Source organism: Danio rerio, chromosome 7, assembly GCF_049306965.1.
Source record: "Danio rerio strain Tuebingen ecotype United States chromosome 7, GRCz12tu, whole genome shotgun sequence".
In the NCBI taxonomy this organism is placed as follows: Eukaryota; Metazoa; Chordata; class Actinopteri; order Cypriniformes; family Danionidae; genus Danio; species Danio rerio.
In genome coordinates this window covers 38,836,014-38,861,191 of record NC_133182.1, presented here as the reverse complement: position 1 = coordinate 38,861,191, position 25,178 = coordinate 38,836,014, and the positions used below count along the sequence as shown (strand labels likewise).

At 36.0% G+C, this 25,178-nt stretch overlaps 2 protein-coding genes and 1 long non-coding RNA gene across 5 annotated transcripts; 2 read left to right on the top strand and 1 right to left on the bottom strand.

Moving 5' to 3' along the window:
- Nucleotides 1-793: 793 nt before the first annotated feature.
- Nucleotides 794-3,257, top strand: c6ast3 (six-cysteine containing astacin protease 3). 2 transcript variants are annotated; one of them, NM_001013526.2, is made up of 10 exons: nucleotides 811-828; nucleotides 1,071-1,149; nucleotides 1,303-1,306; nucleotides 1,462-1,509; nucleotides 1,600-1,743; nucleotides 2,080-2,197; nucleotides 2,360-2,538; nucleotides 2,632-2,713; nucleotides 2,792-2,916; nucleotides 3,135-3,257. In NM_001013526.2, coding segments are annotated over exons 2-10 (768 nt in total). In that variant the 5' UTR covers nucleotides 811-828; nucleotides 1,071-1,083; the 3' UTR covers nucleotides 3,137-3,257. The 2 variants fall into 2 exon arrangements, with proteins under 2 accessions (XP_068078391.1, NP_001013544.2); XM_068222290.1 differs by lacking the exon at nucleotides 3,135-3,257 and having other exon boundaries at nucleotides 794-828; nucleotides 2,792-2,924.
- Nucleotides 2,042-10,961, bottom strand: LOC141375413 (uncharacterized). The gene is made up of 5 exons (XR_012383426.1): nucleotides 10,478-10,961; nucleotides 10,284-10,359; nucleotides 7,431-8,246; nucleotides 7,031-7,353; nucleotides 2,042-2,217 (listed from the first exon to the last, which is right to left on the bottom strand). It is a non-coding gene; the product is annotated as an uncharacterized lncRNA (long non-coding RNA).
- c6ast4 (six-cysteine containing astacin protease 4) lies at nucleotides 6,565-9,830 on the top strand. 2 transcript variants are annotated; one of them, NM_001025180.1, is given in 10 exon segments: nucleotides 6,565-6,590; nucleotides 7,082-7,166; nucleotides 7,486-7,495; nucleotides 7,631-7,696; nucleotides 7,782-7,925; nucleotides 8,109-8,226; nucleotides 9,012-9,190; nucleotides 9,280-9,361; nucleotides 9,432-9,556; nucleotides 9,723-9,830. In NM_001025180.1, coding segments are annotated over 9 exon segments (798 nt in total). In that variant the 5' UTR covers nucleotides 6,565-6,590; nucleotides 7,082-7,094; the 3' UTR covers nucleotides 9,725-9,830.
- Nucleotides 10,962-25,178: the final 14,217 nt, after the last annotated feature.

The following is a 25,178-nucleotide window of genomic DNA, read 5'->3' as shown; positions in this document are numbered from 1 at the left end:
TGGGTTTCCTCCGGGTGCTCTGGTTTCTCCTACAAGTCCAAAGACATGCGGTACAGGTGAATTGGGTAAGCTAAAATTGTCTGTTGTGTATGTGTGTGAATGAGTGTAAATGGATGTTTCCCAGTGATGGTTTGTGGCTTGAAGGACATCCACTGTGTAAAACATGTGCTGGATAAGTTGGCGGTTCATTCCGCTGTGGTGACCCCGGATTAATAAAGGGACTAAGCCGATAAGAAAAAGAATGAATGCTTTACTATGTTGTTATTATTTGTAGTGTGAACTCCAATATTTCTATATGAAAACCAGTATTGTAAAAACTTTATAGTTATTGATATTATTGTAGTTTTTGTTTGCAAAAAATAATGCAGAGTCAGTCTGACTTTAATAGTCTGAATTCTTCTGATAAATCCAGCTTCTGTATCAGGAGCTGCATACTTAAAATAGACTGCATTAGTATTCAGTGTCCGACGGGTACATAAAAGTGTGTGTTGATTAACAGAATATGAAATAAGAATAATAATACTCTTCTTATTCTATAATTCTTACAGTTTTTTATTAAAGGGGCCAGGGTACATTCCTAAAAAAATGTTTCTTGAGGTTTACACTTTCCCTTTGTCCAAAAACTCACATACAATACAGTTTTAAAGCTTTCGTAAGAGTTGTTTTTGACATGTGCTCCTGTGAGGGGAACTGCACACCTGTTCTTTTTCAAACAAGGTTAAACAAACTCTTTTGCCCATATTTGTAAAGATCATTTTGATACTAACTCCCACCGGAGTATAAAATAAGTTGCCCCATGAACTTTAAGGTACTGAGGTGAGAATAGTGGTAAGTTTTTCATTGTTTATATTGTTTACAACGAAAGAAAGGTATTAAATGGAAACTTGAATAGGTTGGGTGCCATTTAATAAGGTTATGGTGTACAAGTATACTTTTTATTTTACAATTATATATTATTATTATTATTATTATATTTTTTATGAATTATAATGAATTCAGTTCAATACCCAGATTTCTCATGACAAACTTATCTGTGATCTGTAAATTCTGTTCCCTGATCCCCTCCACAGGTCTCTGGACACCATGTTTGTGACAAAAGTGACTTTTGGCCTTTTGGCCCTGATGTTGGTCTACTCAGCTGAAGGAAAGGTAAAACAATCATTTGTACACACCTATAAAAATTTGTAAACGATGCATGGTTTTGTATACTATAATATAAAATAATATGCAAAAAATGTTTTGACATTACCTAATATTTATTATCCATTTTGTGTTGGGTGTTCTGGCATAACTCACATCCAGCCTGGTAAGTGAAATGCCTAATTTAGCTACTTACCTAATTTAGCAAAGAGAATGTAAAAGCGTTTTAGAAGAAACAAATGAAACAACAAATATTGAGATTTTCTTTTTAACTGAAGCAATGGTTCATTGGTGAATGTGTTGACTTGTTTTTTATAATAGCTCAGCTGTCTGTGTCTGAACTGCTGCATAGAGCCAACAGAGGCATCAGTGCGTATACAACACTTACTCAGCAATACACATCAGTATATCTCAACTGTTCATTACTGAAAGACCCAAAATGACCTGTTCATGTTTTAGTTCCTGAAGCTGATGAGCCCAAGCTCCTGGACGACATTGCTGTGAATGAGAAAAATGCTGATCCCTGCACCTCCTACGGCTGTCTCTGGCCCAAATACAGTGATGGCAAGATTTATGTGCCTTACGTCATCGCCAACCACTACTGTAAGTCATTAATTACACAGAAAAAAAGTAGGCCAAATACAGAACTCTTGCTGAATGCATGAAAATGCCTTTAGAATGCTAAATTAAAGGGACAGTTCACAAACAAAAAGACAATTCTGTCACATTCACCCCCACTTATAAACCTGAATTACTTTTTCTCCTGTCAAACACAAAAGAAAAGATTTGTAAACCGGTAACCATCGACTTACATCAACATTACTCAAAATATCTTCTCTTGTGTTTAACAGAAAAACAAAACTCATTCTCTCGGATTCCATTAATAATGAAAAAAAATTACCTTTTCATAGTAGCAACCTCTGACTTTTGCCCTTTCAGCCTCCCGTGAGCTGGAGATCATCCAGCGTGGACTGGACTCTTTCTCTTACAGTACTTGTATCCGCTTCTTCCCTCGCGGCAATGAGAGAGACTACATCAGCATTGAATCTCGCAGCGGGTACGTGACAGATCTTAAACCTAATGCAAAGAGACAACACAAAAGTCAAAATTAAGGTTTGCATGAGCATCGTGGGACTAACGACATGATCAGAATTTCATCAGAATTACATTCAGAATGCAGTTACATAAAGAGGTATCATCTTGCATCTTTATCTTACAGATGCTACTCATATGTTGGCCGTCAGGGTTATGCACAGACAGTGTCTCTGGCCCGCAGTGGCTGTCTTTACCACAGCACTGTTCAGCATGAGCTGCTCCACGCTCTGGGCTTCAACCATGAACAAACCCGTAACGACCGTGATAATCACATCCAGGTCATCTGGGAGAACATCCTTGATGGTAATGTTCATCTCAATATAATGTCAGTAAACTTTAAATATCATGTTCATTACATTCGTTGGATCAACAATAAATGTTTTGCTTACTCATCAGACATGAAGTACAACTTCAACAAAATCAACACCTTAAACCAGGGAACTCCTTATGACTACAGCTCTGTGATGCAGTACGAGAGGTGGGTGAGATGAGGTTTCTCTTTGTGTATGATGTACTAAGTTGAAACTAACTGAATTTGTGCCACTTGCTTTATTAGATATGCTTTCTCTAAGAATGGCCTCCCCACTATGATTCCCATTCCTAATAATAATGCTGCGCTGGGCACATCTACTGAGATGAGCCAGAACGACATCATCCGAATCAACAGGCTCTACCAGTGCTGTAAGTGACTCAAAACATTCTGCAGATTAATAATTCTAGAAATCATAATGTGCCTGCAAAAAATATCTATTATGTTTGTTGTATTTGAATAGATGTTATAAACATTTAATTGCCTGACCAAAAGCCATGTAAATGTAAGGCTTATTTTAAATGAAAAAATATAGTACTAGAAAATGAGTATTTCATCAATTTAACCTTAATGCTATTGTCATTCATAGGAGCAACAGAACTTGGCTTCAGCACCCATGCCTTACATCTGAAAGTACAAAAAGGTTACCGGTGGATTATGGATGGTGTTAAATTCTGTGCATACTTGAATCACCAATAAAGAGAAAATAAAATCCTTTGTCAGCTGATTTTACAAGATTTATATTGAATTAATCTTTTGAGTTACTGGCATCATGTCCATATACACAGAAAGGAGACAGTGTTGTTGAACATTGAACTTATTCTCAGCCCTTGTTGCCAGCTGTTAAATCCCCCACTGTCAAATACAAAACTCCACAATTCTGAGTCTAAAAACTGCTGATCCACAGTAAGTCTCTACATTTTTAACAAGAGCATTGTTAAGACTGAATGAGTGTGATTTATTTTTTTAATGCAACAGCGTAATAAATAAGGCAAGGCAATGAAAGTTTGTTTACATAGCATATATCATACACAATGGTAATTAAAGTGCTTAACATAAACAGGAATAAAGAGACAAGATAAGAAAATAAAAACAAAGAATACAAATTATTAAAAACAAATGAAAAACAAATAAAAATATGTTAAAAGAGGTCTTAAAAGAAAAGAAAGACATAATAGTGCGACCTGTGGGAGGTAGCACAGTGCTCATTCAGTAAAGGCACAGCTAAACAGATGTGTTTTCAGTCTTGATTTAAATGTGCCTAATGTTGGAGCACATCTGATCATTTATAGAAGCTGATTCTAGCAGCGGTGGGTGTCACCCAGGGTCACCCTGCTTTGACTGGACTCTTGGAATTTCTAGTTTATAGGATCTTAAAGATCTGAGTGATCTGTTAAGTTTGTATTCAGTCAGCATATCTGTAATGTATTGAGGTCCTAGGCCATTTAGTGATTTATAGACAAGTAATAATACTTTAAAAACTATTCTGAATGTAACAGGCAGCCAGTGTAAAGACCTGAGAACAGGTGTGATGTGATGTGATTTTCTGGTTCTGGTCAGAATTCTGGCAGCAGTGTTCTGGATAAGTTGCAGCTGTCTTTTTGGGAAGGCTGATGAGGATGCCATTACAGTAATCCGCCCTGCTGGTGATAAAAGCATGAACAAGTTTCTCACTGGAAACAAAACATCTAATAAACTTGCAATGTTTTTTAGGATGATGCTGATACTGCTTTGACATGACTACTGAAACTCAGATCTGACTCCAGAGTAACCCAGATTCTTGGCCTTATTTTTTTTTGTTTGACTTCTAGAGCCAAGGTACTCATTCACCATCTTCATATCTAATCATATAAGAAATAAATAGATTAATTTACTCTCACCCCTGCTTTTAATCACAAAAACATCGAAAGTTATTGTGAAAATATATTAATAATATTGCTGAATTTCTAGTTTTACATTATTATCTAATTATATTTTAATTGACTTAAATGTTTTTAACAGCCACAATCTACCATTACTGGTTTATTATTATGTTTTAAATAAGCTGCTTTCAAAATGTCTGTGTTTATGTACTATTCCGTTTCCTACTTGAGTAATATGTTTAGAATCCCAAAAATAGAGAGTGCACTTTAAATATCCAGACGACACACTTTTTGACCAAAAAAATGTACAATGCTTCACACTTGATGCACTCAATTATTACAGATTTAGTTACTGAATGTAGATGGATGTGGTGGATGTTTCAGACTCCAGCACTGAATGAAAAAGTAACCTTATAAACTTCACATAGACTCAGACAGTTGAGTGCTAAGTAAACAAGCTCATGGTGTACTGCATTAATTGGGACAAGCTATTTAGTTGTTAATCGCTCTGATCATTAAGGATGTACATTCCCTTGTTGCTCTGTGACCATGTTTTTGACCTTTGTGGTTTGAGAAAAGCAAAACATAAAGCAAGATTAACATGATTCCATTACATATTAAATTTGGTATTAAGATTCATAAACCTGAGTCCAAAATGCTGAAGATTTGAATGGTGTTGATCTCAACAGGCTCTGAAATGGTAGTCGTGACTCAAATCTCAACCTCTTCACCTCTTTGTTGCGAATACAGATGCACTACAGTATGTATGTTCTTATGCAGTTGTCATTACAAAGCGTAGGCCAGACTCGGTAGCCGGAGAGGGGCCAGAACCTTTAGTTTTCTGTTGCAGTTTAGAGTAATAATCTAATCGACTCATTTACCCTTTGGCCTCAAAAACTCAGATTTACTAGAGATACTGCAGTTTAGATCCTTCAAAATCCAGCTTTTTTCTTCCATTTAGGAGCATTTAGTGGTAGCTTAGATTCTTTAAAATTCAGTGTTTTTCAATCTATTTTAGATCTATTTTTTAGATTTTCAATTAACACAGAAATATTTGCTTAAACAAAAGCAGATTAGATGTATAATCTATCAAAAAAAGGAAGAAAACATTCCCATATTTATATATCAGACCGGTGACAAAATGAAAACAGTAAGACATTGCCTCACTGTAAAAAAAAGTCCTGTTGTCTTATATTTTTAGGCTGAATCAACTTAATCTTATGAGTCCATTGAATTTATAAATGTTAAACTGATGTAAAACAGCATGCGTATCTTATAAAATTAGTTCAATCTTAGAACATGATTGACTTAGTTTGATCAGTTTCAATGAACTAAAACATGCTGCTAAGTTTATTTGATCATATTTTTACAATGTGTATTACCTAAAAAAGAAAGAAGTAAAACATAGAAAAGCAAATTTAATATAGTGGTGGCACAGTGGCTCAGTGGTTAGCACAGTCACCTCACAGCAAGAAGGTTGCTGGTTCGAGTCCTGGCTAGGCTAGTTGGCATTTCTGTGTGGAGTTTGCATGTTCTCCCTGCGTTCTTGTGGGTTCTATACAGTGCGTTCTATACAGTAGGTGAATTGAATAAACTAAATTGGCCGTAGTGTATAAGTGTGTGTGTGTGCGGCTGGAAGGGTTACCGCTGCATAAAACATATGACAGAATAGTTGGTGGTTCATTCCACTGTGGTGACCTCTGATAAATAAGGGACTAAGCCAAAGGAAAATGAATGAATGAAACTTAATTTAATAACCCAGTAAAGCAGTATGTCATACAGTTTTATTATTGATAGATTTGTTCTCTTTATTCTTAATGCTTAATTGCCTTAAATTAGCCATGTTATGTATTCTGTATAATACAAAATACAAATATCCTAAACCTTTCATCCAATTTTGTTAAACTATTTGTTATTATTTGTTTATATTATTTTTGGAGTGCTGTAATAAATATATGATCTACTGAGAAAGGAAACAGGCAGACAGTTCATCAGGTTTCAGTCTTACATATGAACCTATGGAGCAACCAATGAGGGAATTTCACACCTGTTCTCTTTCAAACCATGTGTCAGCATGTTTACTGTGTTACTATCTGAAAAAGTTGCATCGATACAGTCTAGGTACTGTATAAAAGCCTCTGGTCAACGTTTTGCATTGGCTTTAGAAATCTACGACAGAACTGGTATGTTTCCCTCTCTATTTTATCAAACTGTCACATTGTCTGACTGTTAAATGAGTAAAGTAAAACATTTATCACAATTAGGTATAGTAAATAATTAGATAATTGTAGAGCAAAAATCTGTTTCATTTGATCAGATTTTAATAATGTCTTCTTATTATTTGTAATTGATAAGATGTTATGTAGATTTCACACTAAAAATGCTGCACTGATTTAATACCATTGGGTCAAAGATGGGCAAAACGACCAATCATGTTATATAATGTTATTTTATACGTGGTTTAAATAAGTGCTCAGTACATTCCTAAATCTATTTGTTTTTTTTTCCTGCATTTTATTATATGAGCTCTGCAATGAACTAACAACTCATGATGACCATGTAGAAAGCAAGAATCAAAAATGTTATGATATGTTGATGAATTAGAACAAGAGTTTAAGCTGACCATTATTTGAGGCATTCTGCCTAAACAGCTGTGCCCTGGTTCTTTCCGCAGGTCTTTGGACACCATGGTTGCAATGAAGGTGACTTTCGGCCTGTTGGCCCTGATGCTGGTCTCCTCTGTTAGAGCTGAGGAGATGGTAAGACACATACACACACAACACCAGTACGCTGAATGATATATACAAATATATTGCTTTAAATTACTGCTGAAAGAAGAATGAAATATGATGACCGTTTTCCCAGTATTGGGTTGTGGCTGGAAGGGCATCCACTGTGTAAAACATATGCCGGTGTAGTTGGCGGTTCATTCCGCTGTGGCGACCCCTGATAAATAAGGGACTAAGCTAAAGGAAAATGAATGAATGAATGAATGAATGAATGAATGAATGAATGAGTCTGACCTTGTCACTTTCTTTTCCATGTCCATTTTGTGTCTGGTGTTTTGGCATAATTCTGATGCAGCCTGGTAAGTAACGCTTCAGCAGCTCTTATTGCGCATATGACAGTTTTGGGATGAAACAGTTCAGTTCTGACAGCTGCTGCATGTTGGATTGATTGAAGTAATGGATCATTTGAACATGTTAATGTGTTTTTATAATAGCTGCTGTGGATGAGTCTGCTGAGCTGTCTGTGTCTGAACTGCTGCATAGAGCCAACAGAGGCATCAGTGCGTACTCAACACTAACTCACAACATCAGTATATCCCAACTGTTCATCACTGAAAGACCCAAAATGACCTGTTCATGTTTTAGTTCCTGAAGCTGATGAGCCCAAGCTTCTGGATGACATTGCTGTGAATGAGAGAAACGCTGATCCCTGCACCTCTTACAGCTGTCTCTGGCCCAAATACAGTGACGGCAAGATTTATGTGCCTTACGTCATCGCCAACCACTACTGTAAGTCATTAATATTCTGATTTATGTCTTCATTTAGAGTGCAAACACAATAAAGGTAGACTGTTGGCGATTTCAGAAAAGAACTGAATGCAACACTCGAGACTTATAATGAGTGCAAAAGCTTGTCAGTGTGAAACAAGGCAGATATTTCCATAGCAACCTGTCTGAACTTTGCCCTTTCAGCCTCCCGTGAGCTGGAGATCATCCAGCGCGGTCTGGACTCTTTTGCTTCTGTCTCTTGTATCCGCTTCTTCCGCCGCAGCAATGAAAGAGACTACATCAGCATTGAGTCTCGCAGCGGGTACGTGACTGAGCCAAAATCTGAATCAGATAAACACAAACTAGAGTACATAATGTGCTTCATCAGAAGTTAGAATGAATGTTATTGGATAATAGGAACCACTTTTTATTATTTTTGTCTCTTTTTCTTTTAATCAAACAATTATTTGTATTGGTCATGTAAGGGTCATATATTAACTGAACTTCTAATGTTGTGGGTGAGTGCTGTGCATACTAATTAGCATTTTTGCAGAAGTAGATAGATGCGGGTCCAAAATTAAATTCAGCTCTGCAGAAACTTCCTGTCTGAAGAGAGGTGTTAAAACTGAACACAGAACATAGAAAGATGTATACTTTGTTGTTGGGCAGAGAATTCGTAGAAAAAGAGGAAGTATGTCGAAGGTGCGGCCAATGGAGGACTGAACAATGACTGACAAGTGACGTTACACCAAAACTCCACCTGTTAAGATCGGTGGTGTATATATGCTGAAGTCAGGAAATGTATGTTAGTTGCGAACCTCTTGAATGTAATTCTCGTATTGCATTGGGGTAATGTAACCCAGAGCTCTGTCATCGAATTATTCATTTGTATCCAATAAATTACTAATATTTTTGTCATTGAAGAAAAACCTCTCCTGACCTTTTCTCTTGAACACGCATGGAGTTGGCTTGATATTCCAACAATGTTTCACAGTAATGATGACAAGAAATGAGAACTGTTTTCATTTATTTTCAATATTATTGAGAAACATTAACATATCAATGTCTGTGTGACACATAAATGTTGACATTATGTTCATCTTACAGGTGCTACTCTTACGTTGGCCGTCAGGGTAATGTCCAGACAGTATCTCTGGCCCGAAGTGGCTGTCTTTACCACAGCACTGTTCAGCATGAGCTGCTCCACGCCCTGGGCTTCAACCATGAACAAACCCGCAGTGACCGTGACAATCACATCCAGGTCATCTGGGAGAACATCCTTGATGGTAATGTTCAGTCACAGAACACTTTGAGGAGAGCCCATACTCTTATGTAGTGTGTTTACTGATTTGGATGTGTTTTGTTTTCTCATCAGACATGAAGTACAACTTCAATAAAATCAACACCCTGAACCAGGGAACTCCTTATGACTACAAGTCTGTGATGCAGTACGAGAGGTGGGTGAGCTCAAGATTAACTTTTTTCAAAAGTCTCCCAGATTGTAATCTAACTGTCACTTGCTTTCAGGTATGCTTTCTCCAAGAACGGATATCCCACTATGATTCCCATTCCCAACAATAACGCTGAGCTGGGCAAGTCCACTCAGATGAGCCAGAATGACATCACCAGGCTTAACAGACTCTACCAGTGCTGTGAGTCAGACATTTATTTACATTTCCATAGATAGCAAAAAAAAAAAAAAAAAAAAAAAAAAAACATGGACATACAGTATGTATATATTTATTTTTACTTTTGTATGTTTAACAGTTAAGTGTGGAGAATTTTAAATTTACTTTTGCCCATTTATCCGTCTTTTAGGAGCAGCACAAATTTAAAAGGATCCAAAGTCTCACTGATGTTGCTGAACAACCATCAGTCTATCAGATGGATTAAGCACAAAACATCAATAAATTCTTTAAACCAGAATAATTTGTGTGAGTTTCTGTGAAGGAATGTACACACACACATTGTGTGTTTCATAATAAACATTAGACATTGATACATAGATTACAATCATTAATGACTGATTTGATTTGGTATTTGCATCGTTGCCTCCAGAGCAGAGGTTATAAAAAATGGGAGACAGAAGATTTAATTGATGCATCAATTATCCGAAATTACAGACATGCCTTAGTCGCCTATTGCAATTTTTTGGCACTAACTAATACATAATGGACATTAAATAATATATTTATGGTCATAAAAGAAGACAGCAGAAAACAATGTGAATTTCTGCATATAAAATTCATTTGCAAATACAACAAATGTTTGTGCAGATCACCGTTTATGTGTTGTTAACTAGTCTCTCTGATCATCAGGACTAAATGCATGCCTCTTCCCTATTTTTTACAGGAAAAGAGTAAAGAATTATTAACTTACCTTATCCATAAAAGACATGGAGGTACTGAAAAGTAGGCAGACACTTCACCACATTGAAACATGACAGACAGAAAACCTGTTCGGAAGTGTCAACAAACATTTTTTTGGGGATCCATAATGTAAAATAAATATAACAACAACAACACATTTACATTATACACAGTAAATTTAAAAATAAAATTGTATTAGCCTACTTTTTAAAACTTTTCCCATAATTCCATCACTCTTTGACGTTGGCGCAGCAATCCTCCATGATCAGGCTAATTTCACACAGCTAGCAGCCTACAGTACAGCTGATACAAGACTTCCACGACTAGTAGTCTCATCGCTTTTAGTGCTCTGAAGATTGTAATTTATTTGAGTGATATTGTAGGAATATTGTAGCTCTGAAGTTTTGATGTAATTCGGCGTCCATGTGCGGTACAGAAGCGGAGCGACGGAGAACTGTTCACTGCTCTAAGCCTCATTGCTCAAAGCACTCAGCTCAGTCATATCCAGATTGCTATAAATGTGAGTTTTTGAAAATCATATTTTAATGTAAATTATACTTACTAAACTGTCTAATTTAGTTACCTATATACATATTGGTGTAAATGTCTTGCTGTGTGTGTTTAGCAAGTTAATTTAGCTTGTTATAAATTGTTGCAACCCACCGAGCGGGAATCTGGACCTTTCCCCCCAAAACCAAAATCGTCCGAAAGACTCGATAGAATAGTTTTTAAACTTGGTAAAATGTTAGAAAGAAAAAGCGTAATATTGTGATAAATGAAAGTATAATATGGTCGATTTGATATGGTATAATTCATAGGTAAAATAAATAATTTTAATAAATAAAAAATATGCCTTAAATTAAGTTAGTGGTTTATGACAAAAAAGACAGTCAAATGTTTTGTAATTTCCTTTCACTAAATACTCCTAAATGTCAACACCCATGCAATTTGTATTTATTTTTATCAAATGAGCTGTGGAGCTGTCCACCAGATATGAAGCAAAACTGCATTTTTGACAAATAAACCATAATTGACAACAGGAAACATGGAGAAATAGTAAACAATGCTTATTTGCAGCACCAACACTGTGTTTTGATACCTATATGCATGTTTAGACACTTTTTATTCTCTATAGCATTAATTTTGGTCAAGTACAGAATGTCATTTCTTTACAAAATCATATTGTAAAATAATTTATATCATTTAGGCACAATTTTAATATGACTGAAAGTGGAAATTGATCTATCTATGCTGACCTTTGCCCTCACAGCCTGATCTGATCGAGAAATCATCTGGACGTTCGCTTCAGGAGAGAAGTGGCTTGTACAACTGCATCTGTCAATCAGAAAAGAATCGTAGGAGGTACATTTTCATATCTTACCACAAAACTCTTACCCGTTGTCTTTTTTTTTTTTTTTTGGTATGGCTGGAAGATGAGGCAGATGTGTAACTGTTTTTATTCAGTTTCTTTTTTCCACTTTTCTAATTTCTTTGAGCAGAATGTATGGGTGGGTGTATGCATGAGCCTTCTGTGATATTTAATTTTAATATTGTAAAAATAAGCTTTCACAATTTACATATAAATGAAAAGAAAGGATATCATTGAAATTTCTATGAAAAGTAGAAACTTTTTTTCTTCTCTGAAAGCCACAAAACTCCTGTTGGTTTTGTGTTTGAATCAAGACTGTCAAGAGAACATTGTGATTTTGTTGTTTTTGTTGTTTTTTTCAAACCAAACTTAGATCACAAAGTTTAAAATGCCCCTGTTATGCATTATATAATGTCATATTTTTTTTTTTTGGGATCCCCAACAATATGCTGATATGCAAGCAAAGACAAAAATTTGTATGGAATTCATTATTAGCAATGCAGTTAAACCAGCATACTTTCAATTCAGTTCAGTTCATGTTTATTTCTAAAGTACTTTTACAATGTAGATTGTGTCAAAGCTGCTTAGCATAGAAGTTTTACTAGATTGAAACTATGTCAGTCCAGTTTTCAGAGTATTTGCACTGCTGAAAATCCAAACACTGAAGAGTAAATCCATCAATGCGTAGTTCCACAAGTCCCAAACCAAGCAAGCCACTTCTCTTTACTTAACGTAACTTCTAGTAATAACAATGACAGATACATTCAGTATTAGTTCATCAAAAGTTTTTGACTGCAGCATGTGCAAGCTTTTTGAAGGTTAAAATTAACATGGAATATGTTTGAAATCGTTGAAACAACTTTGATTCGACTCTTTTGAGAGACAATAGTTTTATGCACTTTCAGATTTAAATCTCAGCTTGATCTTATCATTGACTTAGAGTTGTATTACACACTGCATGGAAGATAATTTTCAAAATGATCATAATTGGGGTTCTTTAAATTCTTTCTGGCTAGGCAATTCTACAAGATATGATGTAATTTTCAAGAAGGAAGTAGTTGGACAGCAGGTGGTGGTGCTCCTTTTTTTATTCTTTCAACCACATGATCACTTACAATACACATGAGACGGTAACTGTTTTCAAGGTATACTTTTGGAGAAGTAAAGGTTTCAAAATTGCCAAAATTTTCTGTAATTTCCTTAGGTATGTGTAAGATTTTTTATTTACTTTTTTGTTTGTTTTTTTAGGACAACAGTATCTCTAGCAGAAAAAAAATCCAAAGATGTCGTTTTAAATTGTAAAGAAATCAGTGTTTTTGAAACTAATGAAGACAGCAGAAGTCAATGATTCATTTGAATTATTTAGTCTGACATGTTTACTGCGCCAAAATATCATAAATCTTTCAAAAAATAAAATATATTGTTTTCGAAGGGAAGAAAGTTTTTTGTTTTTTACCCAGACATTTAAAAAGAAAATATTTTAGAGCACTGACCACAATATTGTGATACCGTGAAACTATGATATTTTTATTCAAGCTTATCATACCGTCAGAATCTTATATCAGCCAATGCCTAATCTACAATAAGAAAGGAGTCCTATCTAATGCATTTTCAAGTACCTCTAGAAATGGTGGGTCAAAAGCTCAAAATGTTTCTGACCTTGTTTACGTCTGTATTTATTGTTGGCCACTTGTGATCAGATTTGACAAGAACTCTTAATACCAGGTCTAAACAGGGTCCATAATAAACACGTGTGGTGGCATGAAATCTGAAAGTAGTTGAAATATCAAGAATTTCTTTTTTAGTCAGAGAGCATTTGACATTTATTCACTGTTATTACAGCCATTTTCTTGTGTTTATAAAAAACCTTATTGACACTGATGTCTGTCCTCTTGATGACACCCTGTAGATTGCTTTGCCATTTTCCTGGAGCGATCCTGTTAGTTTGATCTGACAGCATTTTTATGTTGGCAACAAAACTCCAATATGCTGTCCAAAACACTGTTCTCAGCTTCAAAATAATGAGTAGTCTAGGCACTACTTAAACAGAAGAAAGGTCCTTATAAAAAAAGAGCAGACAAAAAATATTTTTAAACTGCACTGAGGTCATTGTGGCCTAGAGAATAAGGTGGCAATTGAGCCAATTTATGAATACAAATATGGAAAAAGTTAAACAGAGACATCCATAAATTATACAGTATATCTTAAAAAGGACATGCTTTGATTTTGCAGTAAAAAAATCATTTTTTTAGCATTATTTGTGAGTATAATTTGCATTTTTTTCTTATTAATTTTAGAAATGTCTTCATTGTAGAATGCATGCATGTCAGAGAATGTTTGCGTGTGCAAACTCTGCAGCAAGATTCGACTGTAAGATGAGATTCTGTGTGTGGTGTGAAGGAAAGGTACAGTTCCCTCTCTCCTGGCAGAGGGTGTGAAACAAACGCACGCGGGGGATGCATGAGGTGGTATGTGGCAGACTGCCGGTCTCTTAGCAACAGCACACGTACAGGAGAGATGAGAGATGAATTCTCTCTTCAAAGTGATATATCTTACATTTACCGATATGACGATATCCTCTTCAAAACGAGATACAACGTTGATAGTACAAGAGGGATTTCCTTGTCTAAACTTCACATCACTCACAATAGCTGGCCTAACATAATAGCAATATTATAACAATTTTAACAGTGTCTGTGATATTTTAATCAAGGACTAAAGATACTTCAACTTTGAGTGACATAGACCATTGAACATTCTTGATCCTTATCTAATAAGTTGTTCATTTCACCACAAAAACAAAAACAAAAAAAATCTCATTATCATTTACTCACTCAGTCGCCTTCATGGCTGAAATTTATCTCCACCACAAATAGTCATAATGTTTGTTTAATTGTATCTTTTAAAGGTTTATTATGTATATTGTGAAATTTGCCCCAGATGTTGGTAATGAGGCAACAAATACGTGTAGATTGCTGAGTATAAATGTTTTATAAACTTTTTTGCATCATGCCATATAACTTAGCTCTTGCGGAAGAATACCAATGCACTTTATTAAATGTCATCTGTTTATGCCGAGGTTGATATTAATTCCTGGCTGTGTTTACATAGATGTTAAAGCTTCAAAATATAATTGTAAATACATCTCTGTTGATCCCTTTTGTTACTATTATTGAGCCTATATTTCATCTGCAACACAACTAGAAAAAGGTTTTTTTGGTGGATTACAGATAGATAGCTAAAATAAACCTCTCTTCCACTTAAGCTGAAAAGTCATCTGCTCAATTTATTAAAATAATTTTTGACAAATGAAGTTTGATTATTTTGATTGTTTATTTCAGTTTATACAACAGTTCTTGAGTCTGATTAGCTGATAGCTGTGCGATATTCTGCAATATCAGAACTTGTACAGTCTCTTTACACTTGTTAAAGGGCCATGAAACCCCCTTGTTTCAGCAGGGTGTTTTCACACCACATTGGAAAAAGTCTGAAAAGTGGGCGTATCCAGCTCTTTTTAGGGGGGAGTGTTGGAGGAACTAAAGTGGGATGGTGTGGGAGTGTCTATTTGGGCATGCCCGAGTTTCAGAGTGAAAACACACTCACACACACAAACACACACACAGGAGAAAGTGATGGTGTTTACATGGACATCTGTAGTCGAATTATTTGCCAAATTATTAAATGGTGGACTTTAACTACAGTTTGGCTCTTTCATTCATGCCCCTCACGACAAATGAGATATTTGATTCGAGGAACTGCTCTAAGCGTGTATTTTTCATGCAATGTTTGATACCGCACCGCGAATGAGAGCAAAAAAACTTCCGCATTTCCCGAAAACTTAGATGCACACAGCAGGTAGCGTCAGAAAGCCGCGTGTGTTATTCCGGTTGCAAAATGCGGCGAAAATCCTACACGAGGTTAAAGTTTGGTTGTGGTGCTAACATGTTTACACTCAGTGCAATAGTTAACTTAGTTCGATACGAACAAACTGACAATCACCAGCAACTAGAGCCGCGTCTTTATTAAGAGAAAACTACAAGCGAATCCGGATCACTGCGTTTGCAGATGAGAACAGCTCTCAGGTAAACAATGTTCCTCCTTAGACACGTAAGTTATTGTTATCGAGCGTCGCGTACACTGTAATCCACGCATGACTCCATCTGCACTCTCACAGAGAGAAAATGAAAACAAAACTTAACTGCAGCAAACTATAAAAGCAACACTTCACGCTTGTTTTGCCAATACAACGTGGTGTGAGTGTCGTCTAAACACTCTGACAGTAATGAATATTAATGAAGTTGCACAATAGAGCGCGCTGATTGGTTTAAACCAAGCCTTACTCATGCATTAATGCATCACACTGTAAGACGTAATAAGACACACTCTGGCACAGACGCCCAGTCTGCACGCTGAAATACACGCTATTATGTCATGACCGTAACGCAGCTTCAAAAATTCGTTTCAAACTGGAAGTACGACTTTGCTTAAAATAACGCAAAAACAACCAATTTACACTTTTTAGCGAAATATAGGTGTCCTAATAGTGTTTTTAGCAGTGTGGGACACATATACGACTGTCAACAGCTCAAAAAATGTGTTATGGTGTTTCGTGACCCTTTAATTACTCCTCCCTCATAGAGTGACAGAAGATCAATAAACTGACTACAGTTTGACAAATATTGCAGCTGTTGGACAACATAATGTACTTTTGAGGCTTTTTAAAACAAGAATGTAGTTGTTTAGATTGCACCTATGCATTTTTTTCATAAGGATAGTGCCAATTTTAAATATGTATAATTTCTGAGATACAGCTCGTCGGCATCCATCAGCCTGTCATTGAGCAGAGCAAAGACAGCTGACGTTGTCCATCCACAAGATGGCAACAGAGACCTTGGAGGGGAAAAGATCTGCATATTTTCAAGCTACAACTGATCAAAATATTATAAAATTAGACATTCTAAGTTGATCTCTCTCTTTTTTATGTTGCAGTGCTGTATTTATACCATGGTTATTGTAGTGTATTGAGTGTGAAATGGGACCATATCTGGAATGTATGTGTTCTTGATATTGCAGACAAGTTCTGTGTAAAGAGAGAAAGAATTTTTTTCCTTATTTTTTTTTTATTTTTCCTTATCACAAACACAACAGTAATCTGGTAGAGTTTGCGCTGCTTTGGCTTTTTTGGGCTTAATTATTGTGGTATGTCAATTGCAACAGAGTAATACTGGGAAATGTCTTTAGAATGATGTCATTTCATGTCGTTCCAGCTTATAATCTTAAAATACTGTATCAGCAAAATCACCTGTTTTGTCATAACTTTAGACATTACACTAGAGAATCATTCAAATATTAGCTCTATGATGTGGGTAAATTAGGAACGGTTTCTGCTGTTCTGCAGCTGCAGATTTGAATGGCAGAAGAAAGTAGTTCCTCATACAAAAAGATTTTCAGACTCTCCGTGTTTGATTTTTTAAAATACACGATTATGCCATTGAACTGTTGTATAAATGCAATATTACACTTGTAGGAGTGCATTATGGCTGTATATCTTCCCTGTTGGGACACACAGACACACAAAGTGCCGATATACAGCCATAATGCACTGCTATGAGTGTGATGTTGCTCATATATCATGGTGTGTATGAGAGAGAGAGAGAACAGACTGAGATGAGCTGACTCAGATCAAAGCTCATTAATATTCACAAGCGTTCTAAATATGGTCAGTATGGAGCTTCAGATTCTAGACGTATTTCTGCTATTTATAAATGAGCATATAAAATTTAAAAAAAACTTTTAAACTTACCTAAGCCACATATCTACTACATAGATATCAGAGGTCAATTTAACATATTGAATCAATGCACTATGTGGCACCTTTAATATACTTTTAAGATTTTTATCTTTCAAAATATATTTTGTATTATTACACAGAAGAAAAAACGCCATACATGTTTTGAATGGCAGTGAAAAGATGTTCATCTTTGTGTGTATCTTTTTTAAGTTTTAATAAGGGTACTTTTTGCTATGGCATCATCTGTTAGGCTGAAGTGCAGTTGTACTCATTTTGTTTTATGATGATGAAACAATTATTCTCCCTATTAATCACTGTGGAACAAAATTGAGAAGCAGGATAATGTCATTTTGATTTAACGCCTTGATTTGCAAATGTTTAAAGCAATGAGCAAATTACCGTCAAAAATAGGTCAGGCGATGAAATGTGCACACAAAATTTCATGACCTATTTACTCACACCTACCACACAATTAATGAACACACACACGCATCACACTTATACAGAGAGCACATTCCCTCTCTTTTCATTAGCTTCTCTGTAAATAGAGCAAATATCACAGAATATCATGGCTGGTTCTCAATTATCCTCTACAGCTCCTTCTAGACAACAGTGTGCTCCAGTTCATCCAATGCTGTCCCTCTTCCTCCCCCATCTGCTCCTCAGGAGGTGAGAATGGGTTTGAGAAGTCCCCCTGGGGACTGGATAAGCTACCTCCCTCTCTCTCTCTGATCTTTTGCGCTCACTCGCTCTCCCTCTGTCTCTCACTTTGTGGCAGATGGCGGTTTATCAGTGAGAGCACCAGATCAAGACTCAAACAAATGCTCATAACAATCGCGAGTCCCCTAAGTCTCCTTCTCTATTCATTTTCATTTGGCAAGGAAGCTGTTGATTCGTTATTTTTGTTGAGGGGACTTTTTTTAGTACTCCACATGAACACATCAATGAGATTTCCTGGCCTAGTGGGAGGCGTGTTTTTGCTCTGATCAGTATTATTAGCAGTTTCGATTATAAGATGTGAAGGTGCACATTTTTGTGGACAATTTAAAGTACATTATATAAAATAGAAGTGTTAACTGAATGTTCGGTAAGGTAATTGCATCTTTCTGTTATTGATTGCAGTTTAAGCTACACTCACCAGCCACTTTATTAGGTACACCTGTTCAACTGCTCGTTTACGCGAATTTCTAATCAGCCAATGTAGACTTAGTCAAAACGATCTGCTGCAGTTTAAACCGAGCATCAGAATGGGGAAAAAAGGTGGTTTAAGTATCTTTGAACGTGGCATATTTGTTGGTGCCAGACGGGCTGGTCTGAATATTTCTGAAACTGCTGATCTGCAGGGATATTCATGCACAACCATAGGGTTTACAGAGAATGCTCCAAAAAAGAAAAAATATACAGAGAGCGGCAGTTCTGTGGGTGCAAAAGCCTTGTTGATGCCAGACGTCAGAGGAGAATGGCCAGACTGGTTCCAGCTCAACATAACCACACGTTACAATCGAGGTATGCAAAAGATCATCTTTAAATGCACAACATGTCCAACATTGAGGCGGATGGGCTACAGCAGCAGAAGACCTCCTCGGGTGTCTTTCCTGCCAGCTAAGAACAAAAAAATGAGGCTAAAATTTGCACAGACTCACCAAAATGGAACAATAGAAGAAAGTAAAAATGATTCCAGGTCTGATGAGTCGAAATTTCTGCTTCAACATTCTGATAGTAGGTCAAAATTTGGCGTCAACAACATGAAAGCATGGATCCATCCTGCCTTGTATCAGGTGGTGTAATTGAGTGAGGCATATTATCTTGGCACACTTTGGGCCCATTAGTACCGATTCAGGATCCTGTCTATGCCACAGCCTACCTGAGTATTGTTGCTGATCATGCCCATCCCTTTGTGGCCACAGTGTACCCATCTTCTGATGGCTACTTCCAGCAGGGTAATGCACCATGTCATAAAGTGTGAATCATCTCAGACTGGTTTCTTGAACATGACAATGAGTTCACTGTACTCAAATGGCCTCCACAGTCACCAGATCTCAATCCAATAGAGCACCTTTGGGACATGGTGGAAAAGGAGATTTACATCATGGATTTGTAGCTGACAAATCTGCAGGAATTGCATGATACTGTCGTGTCTATATGGATCAAAACCTCTGAGGAATATTTCCAGTACCATGTTGAATATATGCCATAAAGGATAAAGGGAGTTCTGAAGGCAAAAGGGGGTCAAACCCGGTACTAGTAAAGTGTACCTAATAAAGTGACTGGTGAGTGTATATTGACTATGTTGTATTGAAATACAAACAATATAAGACTGTACTAAAAATATGATTATTTCCATGACTTTAAACTAATTATGGTGGGATTTAATTGTAAATTCATAAAATAAACCCATATTCATATGGTCTATAATTGAATATTTTTTTCACCAAGGGGTGCTTGGTGGTTTGTAAAAACTATTTAACACAATTTTTAGCTTATAGAGTTTTAGGTAAATGTAAAAGTTATCTTCTAAACTTAAAAGGCCATGAAATTTCATATTAGCACTTTTTAGTTCTAACCACAATTTTTAAGAAATGCTACAAAAGGGAGAACATCAGCACAACAGAATCTTTAGCTTTAGTCAGTAACATTTTACTCTTATTGAGCTAAAATCGTCACCACTTAGCACTCTGCTATTCAGTTTTACACTGAACAAGAAAAAACATTTATATTTTACATAGTTTTGTAGGCTAGGGAAATTCAGTGATTGCTATAATGCCATGTAATCTGCCATTTACATTTGTACTAAATATGCATTAACTTGCTGTTCAATTTTTGACAACAAGTGAGTTCTTTGATCAAGGAGTTTTAAAGGCAGTTAATGCTCTCACAAAGCAGAAACAACTCATTTTGATTCATGTACACTCATCCACTGTAATCATCTCTCATTCACTGTAAGCTATGTAATACTTGGAATGTCTGTCAAAGGAAATCAACACGAAGGATGTCATGAATAATTTAGCAAAGGATTAGGAAGTAAAGATCTCATAGGATAGGAACATGTAGTCTCATGAATAATTATGTTATCAATGTATTGTGTGTGTAAGATGTTTCAGCAGGAAAGCAAATATGAGGAGATGAGGATTCATTTCCAGCTTGTAAATTTTATTTACAAACAAAATCAAAGACAGTCAAAAACATGGCACACAATATGACGAGCCACCAAACCAGACACAGGTGAACATAGTCAAGCAATTAATAACTATAGAAACATTCTAGCACTGTGTTCCATTTGGAAGGGCTCATCTCTCTGCCAGGGAGTAACAGGGACAGGTTTGAAGGGATTAGGGCAGGTATGCCCAATACGTTGATCACAATCTACCGGTAGATTGTAAAGCTAGTGTGGGTATCGCATGGAAAAAAACAGACGTGAGCCTATCATCCATCCTCACTTAAATTTATTGCTTGATTTTCGGCGCCAATAACCTAGTGGTTAAGTATGCCGACATATAGCACACCATGGTGTTCACAGCGACCCAAGTTTGATTTCTGGCTCGAGGTCCTTTGCCGACCATACCCCTCTCTCTGCTCTGTAACCTCAACTGTCCTATCTTAATCAAAGGTGGAAAACCCCTAAAAATCATTATATATGAAAAATTGTCGCTTGATTGACATACAGGGCAGCCAGTCTGACATCTGACTTTTTTTAAAACATGGGTAACCATGCATACTACTAAAACTGCACCAGCTTTAAGTGCTGCAAATAGCATTCCACCATGATGATCATTTGGTAGTGTGATTGAAGCTAACTATCAGTAGCTACTTTCAGAACTATGCTTCCCTGGCTGATTCCATTCAGTGCAGGTCATCAGAGTAAGGTAATGACAAAAACATGTGCAGCGTTTTAGGTGCAATATGGGTTCATGCAGTTATGCAAGGTACATCAATATATTTTGTACAAATACAGAATTCCCTATATGTTTATAAATAAATATCTGTATTGCATTTTTATATTTGCTATATCATTTTGACTTGGTCATTTTATAAGTAACTTCCATGCTGAAAAAGTGTGGGCACCCCTAGATCAGGCCATAGGGGTGAGCCCTTCCAAATGGAGGATGGTGTTTGACAACAAACAACTGCATTCAGGCCTAAATTGTCCGTTAGTAGTACCCTTTGAAATCCTTTATTCTGAAGGGCCCTTCAAACTGGCCAGTTTTAAACACTTCAGTTTAGAATGACACTTCAATATGGCGGCCATGACTGTCGCTACAAATTGCCTTTGTTCATCAAATTCATTGATTTCACCAATTTCTTAACATAAATAATCAAATTAATTACAAATTAAATGCATTCTTTTAACAGTCTTGTTTTTAAAATAGTAAATATTTACTTGTTTTAAATGTGTATGAATAGTTAAATGAATGTGTAAAAAAATTCTCAGCTTAAAACAAATCCAGCATTGTTCATAATAAACTGTTTATATAACCCACTTTATAAATGTAATATAAAAGTAAATCATATAAATTGATGCTGAACAATTACATCACAATATAAAAATTGGTTTTCAAACCTGAAAACCTACAGTAGGGCTGCATAATATATAGTTTTAGCAACAATTTGGCATATCTGTGTATCTGTAATAGTCAAATTGCAGGATTAGATTATTTAATAAAGATAAAAAAATAGACATTATCAAAGGTTATTGCCTTGAAATTATTTATACAATGATGTCCATGTTATTTTATGTTTGATTGTTCAATTTCTTTAACTGCTTACTGATATTCTCCAGAAAACCATAAAGCACTTTTTATTTCACTTTTATCTTTGCTCTGTTGTATTTATATATGCTTGTAATTTATTAATAATGGATGCAAATGCACTACTTAGAAAAAGACTTGATTATCTAAATGAATGCACATTTTCCAAATAGAGCTGTTCATCTTGTGAAATTAGACGAGGCAGTGGCGCAGTAGGTAGTGCTGTCGCCTCACAGCAAGAAGGTCGATGGGTCGCTGGTTTGAACCTCGGCTCAGTTGGCGTTTCTGTGTGGAGTTTGCATGTTCTCCCTGCCTTCGTGTAGGTTTCCTCTGGGTGCTCTCGTTTCCAAAGACATGCGGTACAGGTGAATTGGGTAGGCTAAATTGTCCGTAGTGTATGAGTGTGTGTGTGAATGTGTGTGTGGATGTTTCCCAGAGATGGGTTGCGGCTGGAAGGGTATCCGCTGCGTAAAAACTTGCTGGATAAGTTGGCGGTTCATTCCGCTGTGGCGACCCCAGATTAATAAAGGGACTAAGCCGACAAGAAAATGAATGAATCTTGTGAAATTATATTCAATATACACAATATATATTGCAGGAAAACAAAATGTCGGATTTTTCCAATATTGTGCAGCCCTATCACACAGTATATGTGATATTGCGTTTCATAAAAGGTTTTTTTCAATCTTAAGGGGGTTGATTTACTTCAGGTTGTCATCAATTAGAAAACTCCAGCTTTTAGTTACTGTTAGATTTGTTTCTACTCTGCTACCTGCCGTTTGTTTGCATATTCAACAGCCACAAATAGCCAAAAATAAATCAGTCAGAAAATGAACATTCCTCCTGACAGAGGAAAGAAAATTCCACACATCTTAACAGAAAGCATCTGACAAGGCGCAAACACTCAATAGCACAAAGTCACCTTTGCTTGAAGTGACAAACTGATGAGGTGAGAAGGAAAGGGAGAGGTGAGAGATTTCTTCTTCCATAAGATAAGCTTGAGAACATACATCCATTTATTCCGTCTCTCTTTCTCTCTCTTGCTATCTTGGTCGTTCACTCTCTTTGAAGGAGTTATTCTGAGTAGATAGAGAGAAAATGAGCAGCTTCAGAGAGAGAGGATGGTGGGGAACTGGAGCTCAGGAAATTTGTTCCATCTAATCCCCGTAACTGGCGAGATCTGTCAAGGAAAATTCCCTCTCCGTCACTCACTCTCTACTTGATGCACACGCACAAACGAACAGGCACATTTCTTGTCATGGACTGCTGCCATGAGGCATGAGGTTTGGCACCTCTCGTTCCAGAGCAGCTTGTCATGGTCTGAGCGTGAAATTGAGGGGATGTATTACTGATTTCATGTTGCTCAGTTAACTTCCCCTGGCTGCCACGCTCAAGTAGTGCTGCTAGCAATGCTAACAAGCCAAACACCAGTTTGCATTTGGCTCTTGGTTAAACAGATTATAGCTTGCTCCATGAGTCACCTCATATATATATATATATATATATATATATATATATATATATATATATATATATATATATATATATATATATATATATATGTGTGTGTATGTATGTGTGTGTGTGTTTGTGTGTGTGTGTTTGTGTACTATGCTATGTATATATAGTATTGTCTAAAATTAATAGAAACATAAAAATCTGTTCTTTGTTTTTCTAACAGTTTATATTAAGCTCTATTAGTTTTGTTAACACAACTTAATTTTGTTTAGAAAATTTTTTGGGATCCTAATAATGAAAATAGATAGTAAATCAAACACATTTTAAAGCATGCAAATTGATTATGTCCGTAATCTTATGAACTCAGTTGATAATGAACCAGTGTGTTGAATACTATAAGAGAAACAATAGGTGTATGTGTGAGCAACTCACACAAACAAACAATTATGTAAACAACCTTTTATTGTACTGTTATATCCATTAAAATAAGAGTTTGGCCACCCAATATCTTTAGGAATAGAAAGATAATACATTTCAATTCAAATAAATTATTGCTAAAATTTCTATTTTTATGTTTCTCTTGATTTTTCCTGTTTATTAAAATATTATTTAATATTTTCCACAACATATTATTTGGGTGTAGTAATTTTTGGACTGTGAAATGAACGTTTTTTGCTAGATTAGTTCCGGTCTTGACTTTGGTACTGACTAATCTAATATATACACAAAACAATTATTGGAAAGCATCTTATAGAAAATGTGTATATATGAGCAATATCACACTCATAACAGTGCAATATGACTGTTTATCAACCCTGGTGGTAGGCAATAAACAGCCATATTGCACTGCTACGAGTGTGATATTGCGTTTATACAACAGTTTAATGGCATAATGGTGTACATAAAAAAGAAAAGCAAACATGAAGAATCTCAAAATTCTTTTGTATGAGGAACGACTTTCTTCAGCGTTCATACACATTTGCAGCTGACGTCAGAACAGCAGAAGCCATTACTACTTCACCAACGTCACTTAGAGCTAGTATTTGAATGATTCTCTAGTTTAATGTCTAAAGTTATGACAAAACCGGTGATTCTGCTCACATTTTAAGATTATAAAGCTGTCTAGAGACATTTCCCAGTTTTTCTCTGTTGTAATTGACATATCACAATAATTAAGCCCAAAAAAGCCAAAGCAAAGCAGACACTACCAGATTATGGTATAAATACAGCACTACAACATACAAAAGAGGGAGACCAACTTCCACTTACCAGTTTAATAATGATTTGATCAGCTGTAGTTTGAAATGATGTGTAGTTTGAGTTTTTCTCCTCTAAGGGCTTATTATGCGATCTCTGTTGATCTCTGTTATCTTGTGGCGGAACGTCAACCATTTATGCTTTGCTCAGCATGACGGACTTATGGATGCTGACGTGCTGTATCTCAGAAATAGGGTTGTAATGGTATGAATTTTTTACGGTATGATAATCGTCTAAAACAATACCACGGTTTGACGGTTTCGCGGTATACGGTATTAAATAGTA

Coding starts and splice junctions, on each gene's coding strand:
- c6ast3 (XM_068222290.1), top strand. CDS start 1,084: ATGTTTGTGACAAAAGTGACTTTTGGCCTTTTGGCCCTGATGTTGGTC. Junction 1,744..2,079: donor CGTCATCGCCAACCACTACT/GTAAGTCATTAA, acceptor TTGCCCTTTCAG/CCTCCCGTGAGCTGGAGATC. Junction 2,539..2,631: donor CTGGGAGAACATCCTTGATG/GTAATGTTCATC, acceptor CTTACTCATCAG/ACATGAAGTACAACTTCAAC.
- c6ast4 (XM_009303326.5), top strand. CDS start 7,095: ATGGTTGCAATGAAGGTGACTTTCGGCCTGTTGGCCCTGATGCTGGTC. Junction 9,191..9,279: donor CTGGGAGAACATCCTTGATG/GTAATGTTCAGT, acceptor TTTTCTCATCAG/ACATGAAGTACAACTTCAAT. Junction 9,362..9,431: donor TCTGTGATGCAGTACGAGAG/GTGGGTGAGCTC, acceptor ACTTGCTTTCAG/GTATGCTTTCTCCAAGAACG.